General features: G+C 49.5%; 10 protein-coding genes across 10 annotated transcripts; 5 read left to right on the top strand and 5 right to left on the bottom strand.

Annotated features, from left to right (window-relative positions):
• Positions 1-2,558: 2,558 nt before the first annotated feature.
• rpt3 (proteasome regulatory particle base subunit RPT3) lies at positions 2,559-4,118 on the top strand (the record flags this gene model as incomplete). The annotated part of the gene is made up of 6 exons (XM_056714757.1): positions 2,559-2,716; positions 2,771-2,812; positions 2,876-2,974; positions 3,042-3,328; positions 3,380-4,043; positions 4,100-4,118. The coding sequence occupies 6 exons, from the start codon at positions 2,559-2,561 to the stop codon at positions 4,116-4,118; spliced, it is 1,269 nt and encodes a 422-aa protein (XP_056562379.1).
• A 1,164-nt stretch (positions 4,119-5,282) lies between these two features.
• On the top strand, positions 5,283-6,639 carry N7489_009006 (uncharacterized protein; the record flags this gene model as incomplete). Its single annotated transcript, XM_056714756.1, has 4 exons — positions 5,283-5,384; positions 5,435-5,585; positions 5,643-6,297; positions 6,351-6,639. 4 exons carry the CDS (start codon positions 5,283-5,285, stop codon positions 6,637-6,639), a joined length of 1,197 nt encoding a protein of 398 aa, XP_056562378.1.
• Positions 6,640-7,725: 1,086 nt separating this feature from the next.
• Positions 7,726-10,303, top strand: fcpA (protein-serine/threonine phosphatase; the record flags this gene model as incomplete). The annotated part of the gene is made up of 3 exons (XM_056714755.1): positions 7,726-7,973; positions 8,029-8,115; positions 8,179-10,303. The coding sequence occupies 3 exons, from the start codon at positions 7,726-7,728 to the stop codon at positions 10,301-10,303; spliced, it is 2,460 nt and encodes an 819-aa protein (XP_056562377.1).
• A 402-nt stretch (positions 10,304-10,705) lies between these two features.
• Positions 10,706-11,432, bottom strand: N7489_009004 (uncharacterized protein; the record flags this gene model as incomplete). The annotated part of the gene is made up of 3 exons (XM_056714754.1): positions 10,706-10,806; positions 10,868-11,142; positions 11,272-11,432. The coding sequence occupies 3 exons, from the start codon at positions 11,430-11,432 to the stop codon at positions 10,706-10,708; spliced, it is 537 nt and encodes a 178-aa protein (XP_056562376.1).
• A 592-nt stretch (positions 11,433-12,024) lies between these two features.
• On the bottom strand, positions 12,025-13,135 carry N7489_009003 (arginase; the record flags this gene model as incomplete). Its single annotated transcript, XM_056714753.1, has 3 exons — positions 12,025-12,328; positions 12,410-12,993; positions 13,049-13,135. The coding sequence occupies 3 exons, from the start codon at positions 13,133-13,135 to the stop codon at positions 12,025-12,027; spliced, it is 975 nt and encodes a 324-aa protein (XP_056562375.1).
• Positions 13,136-13,692: 557 nt separating this feature from the next.
• Positions 13,693-15,618, bottom strand: N7489_009002 (glutamyl-tRNA(Gln) amidotransferase subunit PET112; the record flags this gene model as incomplete). Its single annotated transcript, XM_056714752.1, has 4 exons — positions 13,693-14,942; positions 14,993-15,134; positions 15,189-15,265; positions 15,321-15,618. 4 exons carry the CDS (start codon positions 15,616-15,618, stop codon positions 13,693-13,695), a joined length of 1,767 nt encoding a protein of 588 aa, XP_056562374.1.
• A 511-nt stretch (positions 15,619-16,129) lies between these two features.
• N7489_009001 (uncharacterized protein) lies at positions 16,130-18,152 on the bottom strand (the record flags this gene model as incomplete). Its single annotated transcript, XM_056714751.1, has 10 exons — positions 16,130-16,265; positions 16,328-16,430; positions 16,492-16,775; positions 16,835-16,918; positions 16,984-17,160; positions 17,229-17,312; positions 17,381-17,544; positions 17,637-17,761; positions 17,816-17,893; positions 17,945-18,152. The coding sequence occupies 10 exons, from the start codon at positions 18,150-18,152 to the stop codon at positions 16,130-16,132; spliced, it is 1,443 nt and encodes a 480-aa protein (XP_056562373.1).
• Positions 18,153-18,935: 783 nt separating this feature from the next.
• N7489_009000 (NAD(P)/FAD-dependent oxidoreductase) lies at positions 18,936-20,634 on the top strand (the record flags this gene model as incomplete). Its single annotated transcript, XM_056714750.1, has 7 exons — positions 18,936-19,217; positions 19,277-19,435; positions 19,491-19,600; positions 19,663-19,822; positions 19,916-20,022; positions 20,080-20,388; positions 20,448-20,634. 7 exons carry the CDS (start codon positions 18,936-18,938, stop codon positions 20,632-20,634), a joined length of 1,314 nt encoding a protein of 437 aa, XP_056562372.1.
• A 503-nt stretch (positions 20,635-21,137) lies between these two features.
• On the bottom strand, positions 21,138-21,638 carry N7489_008999 (uncharacterized protein; the record flags this gene model as incomplete). The annotated part of the gene is made up of 1 exon (XM_056714749.1): positions 21,138-21,638. One exon carries the CDS (start codon positions 21,636-21,638, stop codon positions 21,138-21,140), a length of 501 nt encoding a protein of 166 aa, XP_056562371.1.
• A 2,092-nt stretch (positions 21,639-23,730) lies between these two features.
• N7489_008998 (intradiol ring-cleavage dioxygenase) lies at positions 23,731-24,825 on the top strand (the record flags this gene model as incomplete). Its single annotated transcript, XM_056714748.1, has 1 exon — positions 23,731-24,825. One exon carries the CDS (start codon positions 23,731-23,733, stop codon positions 24,823-24,825), a length of 1,095 nt encoding a protein of 364 aa, XP_056562370.1.
• Between the last annotated feature and the right edge of the window lie 176 nt (positions 24,826-25,001).

Genomic DNA, 25,001 nt, shown 5'->3' with positions numbered 1-25,001 from the left:
GAAGGAAAGCAGTAGAGGGATCTATGGTGGATGGATGGAAGACGCCATTATCCTGGCCAGGAATATTCGAGGCGTCGGCAAGCCAGGCATTCATGTCGAGCGGTTTTGCCAACCCATCTACCTAGGACGGAGTCAGCACGCGAACATTGGCTCATGCGCCATTACAATGTGCAAAACAGGCCATATAGGAATCAAGGAAGTATAGGATATAGTCCAATGATGGACGATCAGGTGGACGCGTCGGAGGCGAGTTGTTTGGAGTCGCGCCCAGACCCGGTCGCGACACGGATCAAAGAGAAGGTGGGGAGGGAAGGCACAAGGGGAATATTGGGAGATAATATAGGGAGGGGGAAGGAGGGGAGGGAATGAGGTACATACCGATAAGGCTGGAGTGGCTTAAATTCCGCTTTTTATACGGATGACTGAGGCCTCCCGGAATTGGTAGATGGGGGATATGAAGGGGACAGAGGTTGGCTAGGTATGGTCACGTGGTGTGGAAACCTAAGGCAACAAACCACGGAGAAGGACGGAGTCAAAGGCGTTTAAAGATGATGGGGGGATGGGGGGAAGGGTAAGAAGCTGGGGTAGGCTAAAAATGTTAGCAAATCACAAGGAACTTCAGTCTTGATCTTTTGAAAGAGCCAAGATATTATAATAATGGAAGCTCCTCCAGAAACCACGGACAAATGACGGTTACAGGAGGGACATAAGGGAAGGGGGGGGTGCGTGGCCACAACCAAATATTATCAATACATGTAATAAAATAAGAGTAGAACGGTAGGGGGAAAAAATAGCAAACGGAACGAAACAATAACCAAATAGAACTTACCAATTCACAAGATCCGTTCAGTTAGGGATGAAAGGGGAAGTGGAGAGAGAAGAAGGGGAAAAATTACTGACTCAGAGCTTTCGTAAAACCTTGGAATCACCTCACCTGTTCTGGTTACTTGTGTTACTGCGTAATTTTCTTTTAGTCGCTTTCTTTTTTTTTTTTTGCAGTCTTCTCCTCGTCTTTTTCGTTAGTCTTCTCTCTGTTCTTTTTTTTTTTCAGTTAGCTTTCCTCCCCTTATGCTGGTTCGGATTTCCCATATTGGTGTTTGTTATCTCATTCAGATCGGGTGTTGCCAGCCTCAACCTGCATATGAAAGAGACTGGCCACGCATAGGGCACACATAGGGGGAGAATAATGGGAAAATTTAGGGAACAGAGGTAATATGGAAATCTCCTTCTGAGAGAAAATTGCCATAAAACCCCCATCTTCCCCTCAGACTTTGTAAGTTCATCTAAACGATGATCCATTCCAACGGTCTCCCGAGTCAGGTTAGATCGTATACTCCAACCCCGATATGGTCATGTTAGCAGCCACCTAGTGATAAATTCCAAAGGGGAGAATTGGCATGAAAAAGGGAGTCTTCCCAGACTAAAATATGGGGGGAAGGGGAAGAAGAAATAATGGGAGGGAAATAAAAATAAAAAGAACTAGAGCCGTCACGGTGGCCACCTGGGCAGGTGGTTCTCCTTATATAAAGCTCAGGCTAGCGTCTGATCATCTTGTCGATACGCGCCCAATCCCCCCGAAGTCACCAAAAATTCGAGGGCCAACAACTAAAAGAGTGGATTTGACCTGGGTTTCCTCGTGAACCCGGTGCAAGGATCCGACTCGATCCGCATGGGAAATCATGACGGCTTTGGTGCCTGTCCCACCTACCGTGTCCCGGCCTACTCCACCGCTAGAGATGATTGGGTCGACTTTTCTTCATTTCCCTTCTGGAGGGCTTTGGCAAGCTTGAGGTCATGGCTAACTCCAATGGTAAGCATGCTCGTGTCTCAAAGGCCTTTGCGCACGGTGGTCCAAAATGATATTCTCCTGGGTTGAACCTGACCAGGTGTCAAAATGACATGCCTTGTGCATCTATATATCGCTGGATGAAACAATACCCTAGGCAAATGAGCCTAAAAGTCTTCTAAGATGCTCGTCATTGGCTCCAAGGCTACATATTCCACAGCCGCCGCTAGCGTCAGACCATAGATTTGGATGATACACTCAAGACAGGATTAGTGTATACTTGATACCTAGTAAGATACAAGGAGAATGATGGTCAGAACTAGCAAGTCTCTCCGATGTTCTAACTATGTAATTTAAAATTATATTTTGTTCCTGGTGAGATTACTGCAGTGCAAGTTGACAGGGCGCCTAATTTGGTAGTGTTACCGTATCGCCAATTGGAATGAGGCGAAGTAAACGTAAACCACATACATATACACTATAATGTACATAGAGAATAACCACCCGTGGGTCTTAGGATATATTTTACATGGCCCTAAACACATTGGAACTAAGTCTACAACTGGACTGTTGGCAAGGCCAATGGCTGGCATCACGTGATCGATAAGCTTCCCGGCTCATAGCATCGAAAGCTCCAGATGGCTGAACTCCGAGCCCTTCACACAGCGCGTCATTCACCAACCATCTCCAAAGCACATCACATTTTTCTTTCATTTCCAGCTGATACATATATTACCCTTTCTCATCTTGCTCGCTGCCCAAAGTATTCATCATGGGAGACGTTGCCGTGGAGAACCCGGCGAACAACGTCACGCCTCTTACCAAGCCAGGTGCGCTTGACGCCCTCGCCAACTTGGATTCCCTTGATGGCACAGGGGCTGATGGAAATGATGAATATGCTACCCTCAAGAGGCTACAGAGACATCTCGAGTACGTCTGACTGTATTTGTTGGATGGAGTGATCTGTACTGACGTCGAACACAGGTATATCCAACTGCAGGAGGAATACATCAAGGATGAGCAGAGGTATGCATATTAGATTCTATTATTTAATACTCGCATCAGTGACTAATTACTCGTTCGCTGCAGGAGCTTGAAGCGGGAACTAGTCCGGGCACAAGAAGAGATCAAGCGCATACAGAGTGTGCCATTGGTCATCGGACAGTTTATGGAGGCAATCGATCAAAAGTATGTTATTCATTTCTGTGTCTGGGCCCCTGGGCGAGATGGTCATTTTGCTAACTAGTATCTCTAGTACCGGCATTGTGCAAAGCTCGACCGGTTCTAATTACGTCGTCCGCATCCTCTCCACTCTCGACCGCGAGAAGCTGAAGCCCTCATCCTCGGTTGCCCTTCACCGCCACTCCAATGCCCTTGTCGATATTCTTCCTCCCGAGGCTGACTCCTCGATTGCGATGCTGGGTGAGAATGAGAAGCCCGATGTGACGTATGCAGATGTCGGTGGCTTGGATATGCAGAAGCAGGAGATTCGGGAGGCCGTCGAGTTGCCTTTGACGCATTTCGAACTCTACAAGCAAATCGGTGGGTAGTCATGGATCCATTGCAGCTAATGGCGACGCTAACAGTTTGTAGGTATTGACCCTCCCCGTGGTGTCTTGCTCTATGGTCCCCCGGGAACCGGAAAGACCATGCTGGTGAAAGCCGTGGCCAATAGCACAACCGCCAGCTTCATTCGTGTCAATGGATCAGAGTTTGTACAGAAGTATCTAGGAGAGGGACCTCGCATGGTCCGTGACGTGTTCCGGATGGCTCGCGAGAACTCCCCAGCCATTATCTTCATTGACGAAATCGATGCGATCGCCACGAAGCGTTTCGATGCCCAGACTGGTGCCGATCGTGAAGTCCAGCGTATTCTGTTGGAGTTGCTGAACCAGATGGACGGTTTCGAACAAACCAGCAACGTCAAGGTCATCATGGCCACCAACCGAGCCGACACCCTGGACCCGGCTTTGCTGCGTCCTGGTCGTCTGGACCGAAAGATCGAGTTCCCGAACCTACGTGACCGACGTGAGCGCCGATTGATCTTCACAACCATTGCAGCAAGGATGTCACTGTCCCCAGAAGTGGACCTCGATGCCCTGATCGTGCGCAACGACCCATTGTCTGGTGCTGTCATTGCTGCTATCATGCAGGAGGCCGGTCTGCGGGCTGTCCGCAAGAACCGTTACAATATTATCCAATCGGACCTTGAAGATGCTTATGCTGTCCAGGTCAAGACTGGACAGGATGATGACCGGTACGTTCCTTGTTTGCTCTTTGTGTTTTTCTATATCACTAACTGGTTTCTTGTAGTCCTGACTTCTACCGGTAAATTCTTGAGTTTCTCGGGAACGTGGGTATGAATGACAAGAGCTTGGTCTCCCAGGGATCACCAGTTGTATTATCAATAATATGCAGGCGCCATGTGTCACAATTTTTTTTGGTCCTATGATGTCCGTTCAACCTTCTGGATTGTAGATGTACATTGTAGATTGGTTGGCAGCACCCTATCCGTAGACAGTTTTGAGTACATTTAAACATGTTTCCGTCACTTTTCTCTGGAATAGCCGATATGCTATCAATGATATATCATATAACTAGTATCGCTTTTAGATGCGGATGACTCGGGGAAAGAGTCGAGATATTTATATCCATTCGATCCTGGGAGCGACTACTTTTCTTTTCCTCTTTGTTTTTATCTACGTCCTGGTGTATGTTTTTAATAATATATTCACAAAGCGGCGGCTTAACAGTTCAACATCATATTTACCTACTTGTTCCAAGTAACTATTTCTGAGGCTGGAATATACTAAAGGCCCCAAGCCAAGCGAACCATACTGAGGCCCATTCTAGACGATGTACCCCGTATGCAGCGTGGTATTCACTTATTGAAGTTAAGGCAGCCTTTGAACATCTGAACCTTGAAAGGGCACGCGATCCCTTGAAAGGCGCCAAGCGGAGTATTTTCTGGAGAGTTGCGGCCTCTGGGCTACACATGCTTAAAAGTGTAGAATGATACTCCGTGCACATCGAAAACTTTATGGTGTACCAGAACAGGGCAAGATACCTTCCTGTAAAACAATAATAGCATCATCAGCGTAGCCTTTTGCCACATCATCTATCTTGCAGCTGCCAGGTACGCCGGGAGGGGGTGTTTTCCGACCAGGTCCGACCACGCCCAGGCACCAGCCCAAAGTGCTTTTTCCCTGCTCTCCAAGCTTGTACGGAGAATAGTATGGCGGAGTCATAGTAAGCCAGTGAGTAAAATAGAGAAACAAGAAATATCCCTTTGGGAATGTCCCGGGTGTAGGCTGAGAACCCATGTCATGAGTCCATCGCCCAAAGGGGGTTAGTGTGACCCTCCCGCTTCCGTCATCGTCCTCTCCAGCCTCCACTTCCCCCATCTACTGCCCTTATCTCCTCTCTCCTTCTCACATCCAAGTCATTCTCTTTTTTTGCATCAAACATCTACAACTTTCTTTTTTCGTATTGAATGATGAAGTCGTTCACTCTCCTGACAGCTTCGGCGCTGTTGGGCAGCGCTGCCGCTGAGGTTCACAGACTCAAGCTCAACAAGGTCCCTCTGGCCGAGCAACTGGTATGATCATCGCTATCGGCCCAAGGATACCCGAAACTAATAGATTGAAGAACACACACAACATCGATGCTCACGTGCACAACCTGGGCCAGAAGTACATGGGAATTCGTCCCGAGAAGCACCAGGACTTGTTCCACGACACTTCCTTTAATCCTGCTGCTGGCCATGATGTGTTGGTTGACAACTTCCTGAATGCTCAGTGTAAGATGCCACCCCAGAGAAACTTCAGGTTCTGAGAAATGACACTGACCTTTCCAGACTTCTCCGAGATCTCCATCGGTACCCCTCCCCAGACCTTCAAGGTTGTCCTTGATACCGGTAGCTCCAACCTGTGGGTCCCTTCTTCGCAGTGCAGCTCTATCGCCTGCTTCCTTCACAGCAAGTATGACTCGTCTTCTTCGAGCACCTATGAGAAGAATGGCACCGAGTTCGAGATTCGTTATGGATCTGGCAGCCTGAGCGGCTTCGTGTCTAGGGACACCCTTCAGATTGGTGACCTGAAGGTCAAGGGACAGGACTTTGCGGAAGCTACCAATGAGCCCGGTCTGGCTTTTGCCTTCGGTCGTTTCGATGGTATTCTCGGCCTTGGCTATGATACCATCTCCGTGAACAAGATGGTCCCTCCCTTCTACCACATGATCAACCAGAAGCTCGTTGATGAGCCTGTGTTCGCTTTCTACCTTGGCGATGCCAACAAGGATGGCGATAACTCCGTGGCTACTTTCGGTGGCATTGACGAAAGCCACTACACTGGTGAGCTGATCAAGATCCCTCTCCGTCGCAAGGCGTACTGGGAGGTCGAGCTCAACTCCATTGCCCTTGGCGACAATGTTGCTGAACTTGAGAACACCGGAGTCATTCTGGACACTGGTACCTCCCTCATTGCCCTGCCCTCCACCATGGCCGAGCTTCTGTAAGTTGATATTCTGCCTGTCTTTGTAACCTCTTTACTGACTTATCCCACAGGAACAAGGAGATCGGTGCCACTAAGGGCTTCACTGGTCAGTACAGTGTCGAGTGTGACAAGCGGGACTCGCTACCCGACCTCACCTTCACCCTGGGCGGCCACAAGTTCACCATTGGCCCCTACGACTATGTCCTGGAGGTCCAGGGCTCTTGCATCAGCAGCTTCATGGGCATGGACTTCCCCGAGCCTGTGGGTCCCCTGGCTATTTTGGGTGATGCCTTCCTGCGCCGCTGGTACAGTGTCTATGATGTCGGTAACAACGCCGTCGGTCTGGCCAAGGCCAAATAAATGCCCTAATGCTCAATGGCCCGGTGAGCTGTGAATATCAAAGTACTAGTTGACACCAAGAGATTGCTTCGTATATACATGGGGCTCATGGGTTGAACGTATGCTTTCATAGCGCACTTCATTTGCCTATTGCTAGGTAGCATGTTGATCAGGGTTTTTGTTTTTGCTGGCACAGCCCCATCATGAGGCCTGTTCACTGGTATTGCAAATTGACATCTTTATTGGTTAAGATTTACCTATTGCATTCGTCCTTTCTATTGAATAAGTCTTCCCTCATAGAGGCCTCGATATGCAGAGCTATATCCCTCGGCAAATTTCACACGGTAAGAACTTGAGTGGCAGTTTGGCAGGGCTGGTTAAGGTGCAGGTAAACATAACAGTTAAGTTTCTAATACATACAGTCAGAGAAAGTGAGTTGGATGTCACTATTAGCGCCCAAGAGTGAAAGTTCACCTGATAGAGCCATTATAGGTATCAGCCCACATCATTCATGAGAAATAAGATACTTGAACTGAAGTAAACCGCATGTCAATCAGTAAGAGTAGATACCGGTTTTCAAGTACCGGTATGACATAAGCGGAAGTAGCTCTCAACCTGGATCGAGTGAGTCCCCGCACAACTTCAATGAGCTTGCCTTTCTTTGATCGCAGCCCGCATTTCTCTTTCAACCTTTTCCACCTCCTCAAATTCAAGCGAATTATTCCGCCTGGTGTGTGACTTACTTCTGGACTCCGCGCTAGGTTGTGCTAGGCGCACGGTTTTCTTTTCCCATCCGCGCCTTGGAGTGGCGATTCTCTTTGCGCTGCCTAAATCACCACTCACATCTACTTATTCCACCGATTTAGCTTGGACCACTGAGTCATAGGCTTTATTACTCCCAAAACCCCGATATTATCCAGCTCTACACGCGTTGCGTGTCGGTGATGGCTTCGTAGCCGGAGTCGCACGCGATCACTCCATTCGACCCACAGTCCTTGACGCGCGCGCTATCAACAAACCAAGGACACAGAATATATTTTGAAGAGCACCAGGACAGGGACTGAGAGTTAGTACATTACATCGCCTGGGGGCGAACGAAGAGCAACGATGCTTGTCCGTCTGCCCACCAGCCTACATTACCCGATTACCGTGACGTCGCTGCTCAAACAGCCTGGTGACACGGTCGAAAGGAATGAGGCTTTGTTTTGGTATGTCTATGAGACTGCCGTCACCGAGGGTGATGGGCTGGGGAACACTGTCGAGGTGATGCGTAGATACCCGGCTAGATTTGAAACGACTGTTAATGGAGAGATCATTGAATGGCATATCCAAAAGGGAGACGTTATTGATGAACCGTGAGCATATCGATCCTTATCTTTTACTGTTGATCGTTGTCTAATTCTTTGCTAGGGTCAATGTCATCGAAATCAATGAGCCTTGCGCGCACGAGATCCAGTTTGGAGGTCTTTGCGCCGAGTGCGGGAAGGACATGACTGAGTATGTATAAGCCTTCCAGTGGAAAGGAAATCGAGCTTGTCTAACTGCCCGTCTCATGGACAGGTCTACGTACAACACCGAAGTCGCAGATTCTATGCGTGCTCCAATATCCATGGCCCATGACAACGTCACACTTACGGTCAGCGCACGGGAAGCAACCCGAGTTGAAGAAGATGCGAAGCGCCGGCTACTTGCATCGAGGCGTTTGACTCTGGTGGTGGATCTTGATCAAACTATTATCCATGCCACTGTTGATCCAACAGTAGGGGAATGGAGAGAAGACAAACAAAATCCGAACCACGAAGCTGTGCGGGATGTGCGACAATTCCAATTGATTGATGATGGACCTGGGATGCGTGGATGCTGGTACTACATCAAGCTGCGGCCCGGACTGGAGGAATTCCTGCAAAATGTGGCAGAGATTTATGAGTTGCACATCTACACCATGGGTACTCGTGCTTATGCCCAACATATTGTTGATATCATTGATCCTACCCGCAAGCTGTTCGGAGACCGAATTCTTAGTCGTGACGAGAGCGGAAGTTTGACGGTCAAGGACCTGCAACGGCTGTTCCCAGTGGACACAAAGATGGTGGTAATCATTGATGATCGTGGTGACATCTGGCGGTGGAGTCCCAATCTGATTAAGGTCTCGCCTTATGACTTCTTCGTCGGAATTGGTGACATCAATTCTAGTTTCCTCCCAAAGAAGGAAGATATTGGCGCGAACAAGCCTCAGATCGAAGCAAAGGCACCAGAGAAGACCAAAGAACACCACGTCAACGGTAAAACGCAAGAGGGGGCCAATATCTCAGCATTAGAACAGCTGGTGACCATGGGAGGTGGAGACAGCCCAAGGCTCCTACAGGAGCAGACTGATGCACAAGAAGAGACAATATTGCATCAGGTGGAGGACCGACCTTTGTTGCAGAAGCAAAAGGAACTGGAGGCAGAGGATAATGTCGGTGAAGCCAGTGAGGCATCGTCTGGCGTCGAAGAAGCCCATGAATCTGCGAAACATCGACACCACCTACTCGAGGATCATGATCAAGAACTCTTCCAGCTGCAAAACCGACTCGAGCAAGTACATCTTCAGTTCTATGATGAATATGACAAGTCTCGGACTCGGACTCCCGCTCTCGACAGTCGGGTGGCAGCTCTAAGGGGTGAGAGACTTCACTCGAGAGACAAAGACATGGATCTCGAATCGGTCCCCGATATCAAGGATATCATGCCGCGGATTAAGCGGCGTATCCTCGGAGGGGTGGTGTTGGTATTTTCAGGTGTGCTTCCTTTGGGAATAGACTTCCAAAATGCAGACATTTCCCTGTGGGCGAAGAGCTTTGGTGTGACGATCTCGTCAAGGGTAAATGCCCGCACAACTCATCTTGTGGCTGGGCGCAATCGCACCGCCAAAGTGAGAGAAGCCACTCGCTATCCCAATGTCAAGATCGTGACGACACAATGGCTTGTCGACTCGTTGGTTCAGTGGAGACATGTAGACGAAGAACCATATCTCCTCCCGCTTCACCCAGACGACCGGGGCGACCCCCTGACCCCAAGTGAACTCGAACTTGAGACCTCCATGCTCTCGTCCACAGACGAGGATATAACAGGGTCGCAATGGACACAAGAAGATGACGCCGAAGATATCTTCAAGGCATCCGGTCTGGACGAGACATCGCCAGTCGGGTACGGTGCCGATGAACAAGCCGCTGTGCACGATGAACTGAAGGACTTCCTGGGTAGCGATGACGAAAGTGAAAGCGACACCGAGTCCTTATTAGACGAACCATCCACGGGAGGCAAGAAGCGTAAACGCAACGAAGATACCGAAAGCGGCACTGATGAAGAAGAGTCTGGAGATGACGACGGAGACGACCATGACAAACAAGGCTCCCGGCTCTCACAACGCATCAAACGCTCTTACGAGCGCAACACCAAGCTGCGGGAAATCACATCTGCTCCTGCCTCTGGTAGTGACCAGGTTTCCCCAGGCCTTCCAGAAACGCCAGCTGTGGAGGGGGTGTCTGACTCCGAAACTGCGGGAACCAGCAGCGGTGCCAACGCTGGGTATCCTCACCCAGATGACGACGATGATGAGCTGGAACGGGAGATGCTTGCTGCATTCGAAGGCGGAGGGTATGACTCTCAGGTAGAGGCAGAAGCTGCAGCCGAGAATGGATAGAGCACTCCATTGATTTTGTGTCTTGTCGTTTCAAGTTCTCTTTGTGTGTCTGCCGTGTCATAACCAGGGTGTGTGCGGTTGCAATGTGCTCTTGGCATAGCGACGGCGTTTATTAGGTCTATTTGACTTTGTTTTTCTTTCTTTGTCTGTAGTTCCCAGGAAGTCGTGTGTATCTGTGAGAATCTCTATGTACAATTTCAGTTCCATATACTATCCATGAACCACTTGGGATTCCGTCTACATCAAGGTGATCAATGTGCCTAGGTTGAAATAACTCATTTACATCCATTCCGATATAGCCAAGTTTCACGAACAGTACATTCCAAAAAAGAACCTTGGAAACAACGCTATATCGCTTATTCAACGCCATAAATGCAAAAGGTGGTATCACAAAACATCAAATCAATAAACATCCCGATTAACCTGCCACGACATAATCATCATCCAAAGATAGAAAACCGTATTAACAAGCTCAAGCGCAAAGGCAGTTTTCCAGCAATTGCCTATGAAACCAGTCAGTCACTGACATACCTTGGAAAAAGACATAAGAAGACAAAGACTCACAAATGGTACTCTGCGTCAACCAAGCCAAGGTATTAATATTATTCCCCCAGGCCTTATTATCCTCCACATAGATCCGGCAATTATCATTCACGTTCGCGACAACCCCATACAGCTGCAGCGAAGTCTCAATCAGACCTGTCAGCCACAGCACAAGGAGAATAAAGCTGCCGATGATGATAATCCCCGGTAAGAGGAAGTGCCGCGATGCAAGGACCATAATTAGGAATATGAAGCAGACCCCGAGGGCGCTGCACACGACCATGTAAGGGAAGAGCCTGGAAATTGTTAGTATACATCGTGTGTTTTATGTGATAAGTCCGACATGTAAGAATGTGGGGTGGAGATTCCAATGTTGTAAGAATGCATCCTAACCACATAGTATACATATAGATATAGTCACTTACCATGGTGTTCCGAGATGCATTTGTGATTGCACAACTATGAACCAGGAGAATATCCCCAGACATGTTGCTGAGCACGATAGGACGACCATAATCCAGATGTTGAGTTGGAGCTCGGGCCAGTGGTAGCGACGGCGCGCTTCGGGGCGCTTGCGGACTGCCATTCTATTATGTGTTGGATGTGGATGGGAGGTCTCTGGAGGTGTGTTGGATTGTGTTGGATTGCGATGGATTGCGATGGGTGGAGCTTGCGATTGCGGAGTGGGTTGTGTGCTTTATACTGGTCTTGTATACTGCCCGACGCAGGCTTCGATGCCCTATTGTTGCAGGCTTGAGGATACGATGGCCAGATCGTGAGTCAAGTGATTCAGTTCTGAGAGGACTGGTAGAATCGTATGGATGTTTCTGGTGAGGCGCGATTAGGACAGCGCATTGGGCGCCCTTGAGGGAGGCCCTGAGGTTTGGAGGTGCGACGTGGATATTTACAATTGCGCATGAACCAGCTAAATGAGAGAAAAGGCCAAGATATTCGTAAAGAAAGAAGAAAAAATTAAAGAAACAAAATAAAATAAACAAAAGGCCGGGGAGGGGAAAAGTAAAGAAATTGGGGTGGCAGGGGATTTAGTGGTTTTCAGTGGCTTTCAGTTGAGTTGATCGACTTCGACGTTTCAATACTTCAGAGGTTTTTGTACTGAATAACTCAAGTCTCATTGAACTGTTTAACACATCTATCTTTTACGCCATTCATCAAATCTTTTATAGAAGAGTGTCGCCCAGTGCACTACGCACCAACGAACACCCCGCTCGAATGGTCTCCGAAGCGCCCTTGGCCTCCAGGCTGGGGTTCACCTCGACCAAGTCCATCGCAACCAGATTTCCCGTCTCATGCACAGCTTCACAGATGAAGTCTCCCTCACGCAGCGTCAGTCCACCACGGACTGGTGTACCGGTACTAGGTGCCCACTGAGGATCCAGCGCATCGACATCGAAGGACAAGTGAATGGGGGTGTCGTTACCGATGTGAGCGAGAGCCATTTCAACAACGCGACCGATACCATGACTAGCAGAGGACAGAGATGTTAGCAAGGAAGGTCAGGTCACATCACCACCACAACCAGGGAAAAATCGAACGAGAACATACCGGTCGATATCGTGCATACTGAAAGCCTTGATACCATTCTCACGCAAGAGCTTCTTCTCGCCACGGTCGACATCACGCAACCCGATATAGACAAGCTTCTGCGTGTTCACGATGTGCTCATCCTGCATCCAGCCAAAGATATCCTTCTTCTCCTCCCGGGCCAGCCGGGTCAGGAATGCCATCGGCATACCGTGGATGTTCCCGCTGTCGCTTGTTTCGGGGATATTGATATCGGCGTGGGCGTCGACCCAGATGACGGCCATTTCGCGGCCCAGACGCTCGCGGATTGCCTTTGCTGTGCCGGAGACGGTGCCGATGGCGATGGAGTGGTCGCCGCCGAGAGTGAGTACGAACTTTCCGTCCTTGGCGTAGTCGTAGACCTGTGAGCTAAGCTTCTCCGTTACGGCGCTGACGGCTCGTGGCTTCTTCATGCCTCGGTGGTCGGGGTCTTCGGTGGGGATGTCCTTCTCGTAGTAGTGGACTGTGTCGTCGTGGTGGACGTCGTAGTCGAGATCCTCGCTGAGTTGGGTTAGGAGTCCTGACTCGATGAGGGCCATTGGGGCCGCTTCGACGCCCTTCTTGCACTGTTGGTGGGGGGTTAGTATGGATCTATGATCTATAGCCTCTGCACTGTCTTACCTGGCCGCCATTGAAACCAACGGCAACGACGCCGAGCTGGTTAGGGTGTGAGAGGAACCGCGAAGTGATGGTTGAAGGTTGAGTCATTGTGTAGGATGTATAGAATGTAGTAGGGAAAGGAAGGAGAGGAAGAGGAAGAAAAGAGAGCTAAGATCAAGATAAGATAAAAAGTGGAGCCTCGATCAGAGAGGTCAAGATGTCAAGATGTGATTTTACTTTGAAAAAGAAGAAAAGAAGAGGATAACTCTTCCTTTTAAATATCTCAGAATTTGTCTTAGGTCTTTCCCATTCACCCCCGACTTCAACCGGGGCGGTGCTTTCATTCCTTGCGCGATGCCCGCGAAGTCGCTAAAAACTGCTTTTAGCGATCAAAGCGACTCCGCCGGATCTCCATCACTTCCGTTAAGTACAGGTTGAGGAGAGCTCCCCCTTTTAGGGCCATTCGGTGTCCCACAGGCTTTTGTCTTGACCTGTTACAGTGAGCGATAGACCGGGAATTTCTGTCGTTTCATTTCCGGGCTTTTTATTCAGCGTGGGGTGGTATCGGAGCTCCGGCAGAGTTGGAGAATAATTGATAGAGCCCACATGTGGTCTTGGGTATCATTGATGCCGTAGAATACATTTTATACTATACTATATACAAGCTATCCCAGAATCAATTCCCGGAGAATCTCCTCTGCCTTGGGCGCCTCCACCCGGCCCTTCTCGCCAGTGCGCATCATTTGCCCCACGAACCACCCCAGTTTACCCAGTTGATTCTTGCTGCGGATCTGCTCGACCATCTGAGGGTTCAGGGCAATGACCGACTCCGCTAACGCTATATACTCTTCCCGCGACAACGGCCGCAGCAGGAGATTTTCCTCCTCAAGTAGTTGCGGCACTGGTCGATGATCCCCGTCAAAGATGGTGGCCAGCACCTGTTTGGCTGTCGGGCCGGTGATGAGTTTCCGCTGCAGGTGATCGATGAGATGGGCTAAGGATCGGGCTGGGACAATCTCAGCATCCCATGCCTGGTCTGCCTTGGTCAAGAGACCGCCCAGCTCGTGCAAAACCCAGTTGCTTGCCACCCGCGCGAGACCAGCGCGCGTTTTATCATCTCGGTCTACTTGAAGGCTGCGGAGGATATCCACCACATCGTGGTAGTATTCGAGGCGGGCTCCGTCGTCCAGCTCGATGAGTGGTTTGGCGTCTTCGATTGGCAGATTAAATTCAGATCCGACAAGCAGTGTAAGAAGAGCATCAGGTGCTGTCGGAAGAGATTCTCTGAGCCTAGAGAGCAGATCCTCTCCAATGATCAGTGGTGGAATGTCAGGATCAGGCATGTAGCGGTAGTCGACTGAGCCCTCTTTACCGCGAAGTCTGCGAGTTTCAGTGCTGCCGATCGCCCATCCACGTGTCTCTCCTTCTATGACACCGCCACTCTCGAGCACCTCGATCTGACGGTTCTTCTCAGCAATGATGGCATCCTCTACCGCCTTGAAGCTGCTGAGGTTCTTGATTTCGGTACGCTGACCCAGCCCAGTAATCCCATCGTACTGATGTTGCCCGGCTGCTTCGCCTCGGCGTCGGACGGAGACGTTGACATCTGCACGAAGACCACCCATCTCCATTCCCGTAGTCACCGCACCACACGACTGTACAATGGCTTGTAGTTTCCGCACGCATGCTGCGGCCGTTGCAGGAGTGTGGATTTGCGGCATGGTGATGATTTCGATAAGGGGATGGGACACACGGTTGAAGTCGAGAAGTTGTGTCGAGGGCGGGTATTCCTGGGATTTGGCTGTGTCCTGCTCCAACTGGAGTTGTTTGATGTCAATACGAACCCGTTCGCCGTCTTCCGGGGCGATTCCGTCGTAATCGAATAGGTCAACGTAGCCATTTCGCGCGAATGGTTCTAGAGATGGTCAGCATATTTCAGCGTTCGAATGAGGGACCAGTACTTACCATAGTACTGTGTGATTTGATACCCCGCCGGTTGATCCTGGTAGAAGTAATGTTTCCGATCAAACCGACTGACTGGTTGTATCTCACAGTTCAGTGCAATGGCAGCGCGGAGAGCTGGAAGGAGTGTTGCGATTTGGAATTCCTGTCTCAGATCAGCCCTGGCCCTATTTCACAGCATTGTAAATATAACACTAACCGGTTGGCTACCCGGGAATGCCAGATCGAACAAGGCAACGTTGGAATTCGGAGTTTCACTTGTCGAAGTTGGTGCCCCTATTCAATTTATGAGAGGATGACTCGTAGTCTCCGAGAGTAAAGGCGTACTGACGGGAAAATAATTTGGCCTCTGTATCCAACTGCGCGTGGATCTCCACGCCCACTGTCAGTTCCCATTCTTGCCTCGAAGCCTCCTCTGTTTCCTTGCGTTGTTTCTTGTGTGACCGAAGCGCTTTGGCTTCCTGCTTGAGTTGTTTGCGGAGGGGAACGCGATCTGCGGAGGTCGGCGGTTGGAGATAGCGGTTTGGCGCGGAGGAGAATGAAGCTTTAGGGGATGGAAGGGATGACCGAGTCAAGCGTCGAACGCAAAGTGAGCGGAGCGTACCGCTGCCGATCCATGATCGAAGCATAGAGAGATTGGACTTGGGTTGTTAGTGTTGAGCCTTGCAAGACGTGAATTTGCGGGAGAAGCTGGACTTGGCGATCTGCAGATCATCGACTTTAGCCTCGAGGGACACCTTTTCTTGACACCTTTTTAATTATACTACAACATCGAATGCTTCTCAAAATTCAAAGGAAAACTGGATATTAGAATATCTCTTAAGCCTAGTATAGTTATAAATTTCTCCTAACAGTGCTTAGTCCCTATATTTACCACTGCAGTGACAATGCCTACCTAGTTACCTGATTCAGCTGGAATAGCTTCGCTTCTATTTATATATCATAGGACAATTCTTCCAGTTTCATTCGACTTCGCTTCCCGTCTAAGCCCAGACTCATTCGGTCTCTGCGGTTATCGCAATCCGTCTTAGGTTGAGCCACCTAGTAGAAGGAAAACTGCGTAAATCATCCCAGATGATGGTCATGGCAAGCTTCAAGAGTCTTATTCCTCTCTCTATATACCATCAAATTCAAGCTGACTTAAACATCATCAATCTTCTCCCGAGCGGCAGCCTGCTCCTCAGCAACTACATCGGCAGGGATGCGGTCTGGTGTCGTGTTCACAAGCATAATCATAGGGAGAAGAGAAGCCCCGAGTAGCCCAAAAGTCACGCCGCTAGAAAGCCTGTTAGACATATGCTTGACAAGTGGGTATATAAGTGAAATGAGGTGACGTACAATCCAATCAGAGGGTTACTCGTCGTTTGGGTGTTCATGCCGTAGGCAATAGCCTGTCCAATAGCCTCGATGCATCGGAATGCAGCACCGTTACGAACATTTTCTAAAGTGACCATTAGCATCCAGGGTTTTCCTTATCACCTGGAATTCCTTGGGATACTCACCCTGCGCATCTGTCGCGAACGATGATAGGAGCCAATACATGTACGACTGCGACAACGGACCTGTAGTCTGCACGAAGAAATACGGCAGGAAGGACGAAGGGTATAGTCCATCATCCCAATCAATAGCGCCAGGATCATGGCGATTGAACTTAACCTGCATAATAATGGACCAGATGTACACACCGAAGTTGAGGATAACAACGGTGTATAGGCCAATCTGGGCGCGGCGGCGCTGGCTGAGGCTCTTCATGTCGAGGATAAATCCGAGGCCAAAGCAGCCGATGCTGTGAAAAGAGGTTAGTTCTTTCGTGAGTGACAAGTAGACTCCATAGCCCGGACTTACATGCAGAACAAAGGCGAAATGAGGGACGATAGGGCGCGTGAGCGGACGGTGAAATAGGTTCCCAAGTAGGTAGTCCAGGTACCGCTGGCATATCTGTTAGCCTTTTATTGCCCTTCAATGGTGGGCAAGGGGCTGGGAAACTGGCGTACGTGTAGAAGAATGACCATAGTGCCCAAAGGGAAGAAAATGCAATGAGTTTCGATGTCATGGTCTTCGCAATGCGTTTTACTTCCATCTTGGTAGATAGGGTCTCCGAGGTGACAATTCGAGTACCGTCGGATCGAACAACACGTTCGAAGGGAGTTATTAACAGTGCAAATGGCAGGCTAAGGAATATAATTAGTATCAGTCAGCTCTTCGCTCTTTAGATTGTTCGCTGCGCGGATGCACTCACGCGAGACACTCAATGATCACAAAGGCAATGTAAGTATCGGCAGAGACACCGCCGCTAACCCCTTTTTCGTAGTTCTTCGACAGACTGTAAAATTTGAGATGATAAGAAACCCATCCATGCATCCGTTAGGGTATACTTCGGAAAAAGCTTACTTGATTGCACCGCCAACCAGCTGTCCAAGATTCCGCGACACGATCCATAGAGCCAGATACTTCCCGCGGGCACCAGAAGGTGCAAGCGTCATGATGGCACCGGCCTCGGCGACATACCAGCAAGCGGTTCCAATACCGCTAATAGCACCGCTGAGGATGAGGTACTGCAGGAAAGACTTTAGTCAGATATTCTGGACCCTGGAAAGCGTTTCAAGCTGTCTATTGATGCCAGGTACATGGAGGAGACCTCACTTACCCATTCATTTCCGAATTTGCTGTTGCAGTAGTACGCCGAACCCTGGATGGGGAAGGACATCGAGCCGATAACGAGGGCCCACTTGATACCGATTTTGTTCACGAGGGGACCACCCAAGAAGCAAACTGGTGCGATTTGTTAGTGTATTAAAAGCTGGGATTTAATATTGGGGCGCATACCGACTGCAAGCATGGCATATGTAATCGCCGTCGAGATATTTGACACACGAGGAGAGGCAAGACCACCACCACCGAGGCCTGTAAAAGATAAGCTGCACGTTCAGACCATGACGGGCATTACACTCTAACCTATAATCGCGTCTGACATAGCTGGCCCACAGAACGCCTGGATGCTGAGAAGTATCATCTGCGTCAAACTGTTCTGCCATACCCGCTTCCAAAGCGGGACAGTTGCCCTGTATTGCTCCATGTTGACCCCCTCAGCAATATCCGGTACATTCTCCGGTAAAGGAAGAGAGTCATCATGTGTCTTGGGGACAGTCTTTGAGTCTGCCATTATAGGATGGTAGGATCACAGCTCACAGCGTGTATAGTGTGAGCGACTCGGAAATATGCTAGAAACCTGTTGCGGCCCATGCCGGTTATTTATACAGGACATGTTCGCATATCGTCTGCACCTCGGGCTTATCTTTCAACCCCGGAATATTTCCCGATTTGTTCCCCTTCTTCCTCCAAGGTGAATTCCGTGCCATCGGGTGGGGAGTCCATTCTTGGGGTGTGGGGGTTGGTGAAGGTCCACGCGGAACCAATGCGATATCCTCAGCGAAGTACTCATGTATTAGTACCGGGCGATAACGAGTGACTCACTGGTTGATATCGGCATCATTATCAATGAGTCTGTACCCGTATCTCGAGTGGACAAAAGCCGGGGTCACTGGGGAAGGATTGGTGAAGGTCCACGCGAAACCGATATACCTTTGGCGAAGCATCTCGGACTACCAAAGAAAACCCGGGGTCAAATATGCGATGCTTATCTCGTACCTTCCGAGGCCCTTTGGCCCTTGGTGGGTCAATTCCCCGCGTTCTCCAGGCCTCTCCAGGGCCCCCTAGCGACCGTTTAGGCGCTTAGGTAACCCCGTGGCTGGCATGGTGAAGGTCCACGCGAAGCTTTTCTCCACTTCGCAATCGACATATTTCCGGAGAGACATCGCTCATATGATGTCCATCATGATTGGCCTTGATCGCTTCTGTCAATAAGGGTTCAATAAATTGTCGTTTCCCCCCTCCCCAAGACTTTGTTTAATCCTCCTAAGCGTACCGCAAGGTCGATTGCTACAACATGGCTCATTCGCGAGAAAGCACAAAGATCGTCATTGTCGGGGGAGGTGGCACAATGGGATCTTCAACCGCGCTACACCTGATACGCTCTGGATACACCCCGTCAAACATCACCGTCCTTGATGTATACCCGATTCCATCCTTGCAATCCGCAGGATATGATCTCAACAAGATCATGAGCATCCGATTACGCAACGGGCCTGACTTGCAACTTTCCCTGGAGGCTCTCGATATGTGGAAAAACGATCCGTTGTTCAAGCCTTTCTTTCACAACGTTGGCATGGTGAGTCATAATAGCTTCCAGTGGGATATTGAGCAACTTCCATATTTACACACCTTTAGCTAGACTGTTCATCGTCACAAGAGGGTATTGCAAGCCTTAGACGGAAGCACCAAGACCTCATAGACGCGAATATCGGACTAGAGAAGACGAATATCTGGTTAGAGAGTGAAGATGATATTCTGGCAAAAGCCCCGCACTTCACGCGGGAACAGATCAAGGTGAATTTGACCACAAGAAAAATAATTAGGGTACGAGAGGCTAAACAGATGGCAGGGGTGGAAGGGCTTGTTTTGCGGCGATGGAGGATGGCTTGCTGCAGCCAAGGCCATCAATGCGATCGGAACCTTCCTAAAAAGTCGAGGCGTCAAGTTCGGATTTGGAAGGTATGGCACTGAAATTTTGTGACTTCGTGGAAAAGTCGGTGTTTACTCAAGCGTATTTGCAGTGCCGGGACTTTCAAGCGACCTTTGTTTGCTCCAGATGGGGCGACATGCAGCGGTGTTGAGACATTGGATGGAACAAAATACTTCGCCGACAAGGTGGTTTTGGCCGCCGGTGCTTGGAGTTCGACATTAGTAGATCTGGATGACCAATGTGTTTCGAAGGTCAGTTGTGGACATTTCCTTTGCTGGCGTATTTCACGATACCCGGAAAGCCAGTTGAAATGGCCATATCGCTAACTGAAACGATGAATCTAGGCCTGGGTCTTCGCTCATATCCAACTCACGCCCCAAGAATCGGCCCAGTACAAGGACGTGCCCGTAGTATACGACGGTGACTATGGCTTTTTCTTCGAGCCCAACGAGTAAGCAACACTCCTAGCCCAACTTCAAAGGCTGGCCACGCTAAATATTCACCACAGGCACGGAGTAATCAAAGTCTGCGATGAGTTCCCCGGGTTCTCCCGCTTCAAGCTGCATCAACCTTACGGTGCCACCTCTCCTAAGCTTATATCCGTCCCTCGATCACACGCCAAGCATCCCACCGATACCTACCCAGATTCTTCTGAAGAGACCATTCGAAAAGCGATTGCGAGGTTTATGCCACGCTTCAAGGATAAGGAGCTTTTTAATAGGAGCATGTGCTGGTGCACCGATACTGCTGATGCCAACTTGTTGATCTGCGAGCACCCCAAGTGGAAGAACTTTATCTTGGCCACAGGAGACAGCGGGTAAGTGGATGATACTAGGCTGGACATAGCGATTATCTTGCTGACATCTCTTACAACAGCCATAGTTTCAAGGTTTTGCCCAATATAGGAAAACATGTCGTTGAGTTGATAGAAGGACGCCTACCACAAGACCTGGCTGGTGCGTGGAGATGGAGACCAGGGGGAGATGCCCTTAAGTCCAAACGCAGTGCTCCGGCAAAGGACCTTGCTGACATGCCGGGCTGGAAGCATGATGCGAAGCTCTGATTCACTTTTGCATTTGTGTGATACCAATTCCGGGCGATCATTAAAGGTCATGAAATTTGTCAAGCGTGCATTTTATTAGTCTGTAATAAATCAAACAAATTCACATTGATTAACATTCGGTTTCCTACCTCTATCCTAAACATACGGAAAAGCCTCTTGCATAATTCCGATTCATTGGTTATGGTCCCGCAAGTACCTATGTCAACTGTCTAATGCTGCCCGCCTCTTCCAATAGACAACTTCCTATCCATATTAAAATGTGATCGTCTGGGACATAGGCCTTCAATACCGTTCGGCTACCAGATAAGATATATTTGCACGGCTTGGAAGTCGGATCCAATGCCACACCCAAGAAAACGAACGACAAAGAAGGGCCCCCAGACTAATATACAGACACTGCAAACCACACAGCTGTCTTGTTACATTGCGTCCACCAAATCGCCTTCAACTGACAAAATACTTGGTTTTGACAACTCCAGTATGAATGTCAACCCATGACACCTCTAAAGGAAAAGACCTGCTGCAGATCCAGCCAAGAGCATACCAAGCACACCAATAGCAGACTTGGATAATGGTCGAGATGCAACAATACCGGCAGCCGCATTAGCAGTGGAAGTCGCCGTCGAGCCATTAGTACTTGAGCCAGTGCTATCCGCACCAGCGGTTGTGGCAGACAGGGTCACGACGCCAGTACCAGTAGCCGTGGCTGTTGCTGTAGCCGTGGCATTGGCATTGGTGTTGCACCAGACCTCGCCGGGCTCAGAGGCTTTGATCAGGCACTCGGCAAGGGTGCCAACGCTCTGACCCTGAGCAAGACAGTAGTAGTCGCAGCCGTCATACTCAACGACAGATGCCTCGGAGCAGCAGCTGCTCATGATAGCGGAGTTGTTGCCATGAATAGGCATTGCGCATGCGGCGTCGTGGGTCGGGATATCGTACAGCTTGGCATGGCAGCTGGAGGTGGCTGATGCGGAGGAAGTGGTGGAGGTGGTGGTCGCGGACATGATGGTTTGAAACGAGTGGAAGGGGATATTATACACTTTTTGCGATCAGTTGAACGAGTGGCTTGCTATGTTTGTCTCGGGGTTATTATCAGCTTATATACCCTTGAGTCTGGGTTCCCACTTGAGATGCCTATATCAGTGCTATAATTAGACGGGTTTGCTCGAACAAGTCAATGATCCCAATTCACAGGTTCCACTCAGTTATTCGATGGAGTATTCTTTCTTTTGTTTGTCTCTATCAATCTAGACTCCCGGACTTATCTAGACTCCCGGACTTAGCACCCTGTTGGTTATGAGCCTCATGAAGATGAGCACAGGCTTGAGATGCAAGATTCATAGCATCGCTTGACTAAATCGCCGTGCTAAGGCTCAATGGCAGACAGAGCCTCATTTCCAAGTCATGAAGCCTTTTGACCAAGTCAGTACTGAGGCTTGGTTAAAAATAGGATGTGATATTCCGAATATGGCGCTATCGGGCCATCCTGCTTTATCTTTACCCGGCCCGACTGGCCAACATCCGGATCTATGGCAGCCACCTGGGGATTGTGGGGAGCCTCTTAGGTATTGTGCAATTATTGTGCGAGTGTAAATGAATGCCCAATAGGCTGTGGGAAGTTAGATGGGGTGTCATGGAATGTCCTAATATAATTGCCACTACGAGTAGTTCACATGTGCATCGTAGAGGCTAAGGTATTGTAAACCAGCCACGTCGGGTTGAACGCTACTATATTTAGTCGGTACTCTTTGACCCACTATTATCTTTTAGTGAAATTGACAAGGGAACGAGGCAATGATATACAAAGTTAAGTAGTGGGAGTCATATGCCAATAGAACATGACGCAAGAGTATTTGGACTATCATCTAGAGTATAAGTGTCCATAATTAGCAGCGTATAACAGCAATTTATCCTCTCGCTACGTAGCGTTACCTTCTGTTCAGACTTTTCGACAACGATGCGATTTATACTCTGCTATAGGACAGGTTCTATTTAGCCGGGTGGTCACCAGAAGTCGCTCTAGCCCTCTGAAACTTACGTGACACGTGGTGGGTCATCGGATTGACATTATCGGTCCATAGTGCTTATATATTGCCTAAGGGACATATCGATCAGACATTGATAGTTCTTTGTGGTCAGAAGATGAAGGGGGAAAGCGTGAAGCTCTTGGCGTTGGGCAATCGAGAGACTATGTGCTTTACTAAAGATGCAATCCAAGGTTGGTTATATATCGAACCGACAGGACTCTACCAAACCACCATCAGGCACATACTCACAGGATGATCTTCCCGAAAATGCGCATCCCCCAGAGACGACAGTAAGGTCACAGAGAATATACTCGTTTCATTAAGGCAGCAATAACGAAGTCTCTCATGGTAATCGAATCCATACTGACCTAAGATAGGTAGTCAACAGGCTGACAGCGGCCCCTACTGCCCCATCTCTCAGACTATACTTGTGTATAAGTAGAATTGATCGCCAGACTTTACCAATTCTATCCGGGAAACCATCTTTAGCAGCCACGAATCTTCCATCGAATGATTTTTTCACGAGAAGTGTTGATGAGGACCGTAATCACGCCGGCAAGGCCCACTTCCGTGTCGATCATATTCAGCTTAATAGGGAATGGATGAGTTTATATCCGCCCGCTATCAAAATAGCGGGTTTCTAAGATAGGGGCGGAGCTGCCAAGAGCTACATTGCATATATCGTAGATATTAACGACCATGTCTTACCCTATCAGGGTCTCAGGATGCGTAAGCCAGATGCATGAGACTCTTTGGATGGAAGCTATTGGCTGGAGCTCTATTCTGTGTCAATGAGGTGCTATATCCATAATATCCTCTCACCTGCAGGAACTCCATGAATGTGCTTAGGTCTACTGCATGGAATCATCTCTTTCGATGCTGTCGATCGTGTGGGTGAGTAAAGTTTTAACCGGGCAGACGAGGTGTCGACTTCCTCGAATCTGTTGTTAGTAGGCGGATGAAAAGGTATATAAGACCCGCTTTCTGGAGTCTTCACAAAGGTTGAATCAACACCAGCCTCTCAGCGATCTTCCTTGCGGTGAACATTTCATTTTCTTTATTGCTCAAGATGCACATGAAAAGTGCTCTGAACCTGGCTATCCTCGGGTGCGGTCTCCTCGCTTCCGCCCATCCAGGACACCATGAGCCCCTCGACGGCTCCGGCGTCCAGTTGTACAAGAGGAACGTCCAGGCTGGCCTGCAGAAATGCTCGACAGAGGTCCAGAACAACGGTCTCCAAGCCCGAGCCGAAGCTCGTCGCAAGGCTATGGTCGATCTGCACCGCCGTCACCTTCGCGTCCGAGATACCGACGCAGTTCTCAACAAGTCCCACCAAGCCACACGACCCATGTCCCCCTCAATGTCAGAGAAGGAAATCTTCAACTCCCCAGAAAAAGTGTGTCTCCTGGGCCCAAGCCCCGAAGGAGAGACAGGACCATACTGGCTTCCTGGCGAGCGGGTACGCTCTCACATCCGCGAAGGCCAGCCCGGTGTGCCCGTGGTGATCGAGCAGCAATACATCGACGTGGAAAGCTGCAAGCCGGTACCGGATCTCTACGCCGAGATCTGGGGATGCAACGCCACAGGCGTGTATTCGGGCCTGGTAGCAGATGGCAACGGCAATTCAGCGGACGTGTCGAACCGTAACCGGACTTTCCTGCGCGGAATTCAAAGGACCGATTCGGACGGTGTAGTCACCTTCGACACCTTGTTCCCTGGCCACTATGACAGCCGCACCACGCACTACCACAACATCGCGCACTTTCATGCGGAGAGACTGCCAAACAACACCATTGCTGGTGGCAGGGTCTCTCACGTTGCGCAGATCTTCTGGGATCAGGACATTATCAATGCAGTCGAGTCGACCTACCCATACAGCACAAACAACATTCCCATCACGCCTAACGCGGAGGACCGGGTGGTGGGCCAGGAGACTCAGAACACCGATGCTGACCCGATGCTCAACTACGCGTATCTGGGCGACCGTGTTGAAGATGGTCTGTTTGCTTGGATTACCGTTGCTGTCAACCTGTCTGCAGTGCACTACCCATACTACACCAATGTCTATACAGAAAATGGTGGTATGGCTGTTGATGGTACTTCCGATGGAAACCCAAGAGTCGTTGATGGTGGGCTTCCTCAGACTGCTTCTGTGTCGAACTAGGGACGCTGCGCTGCCCAGGTGCGCCTAAGTGATTACATAAGAGCATTTAGCGGGCACCTGGGCACTCAGCCAAAAGATCATAGGGACAATCGGAACTTGGAACTTCCGATTGTCACTGCGCGGTATATATGCTAGGTTATAACATCCGTTCGGGACCACAGTGTAACTAATTACTC

The sequence above is a fragment of the Penicillium chrysogenum genome, assembly GCF_028827035.1.
Source record: "Penicillium chrysogenum strain IBT 35668 chromosome Unknown utg000005l_segment0_segment0, whole genome shotgun sequence".
Lineage (NCBI taxonomy): Eukaryota > Fungi > Ascomycota > Eurotiomycetes > Eurotiales > Aspergillaceae > Penicillium > Penicillium chrysogenum.
Note: the sequence above shows the minus strand (reverse complement) of the source record. Positions and strands in the feature narration are given on the sequence as shown.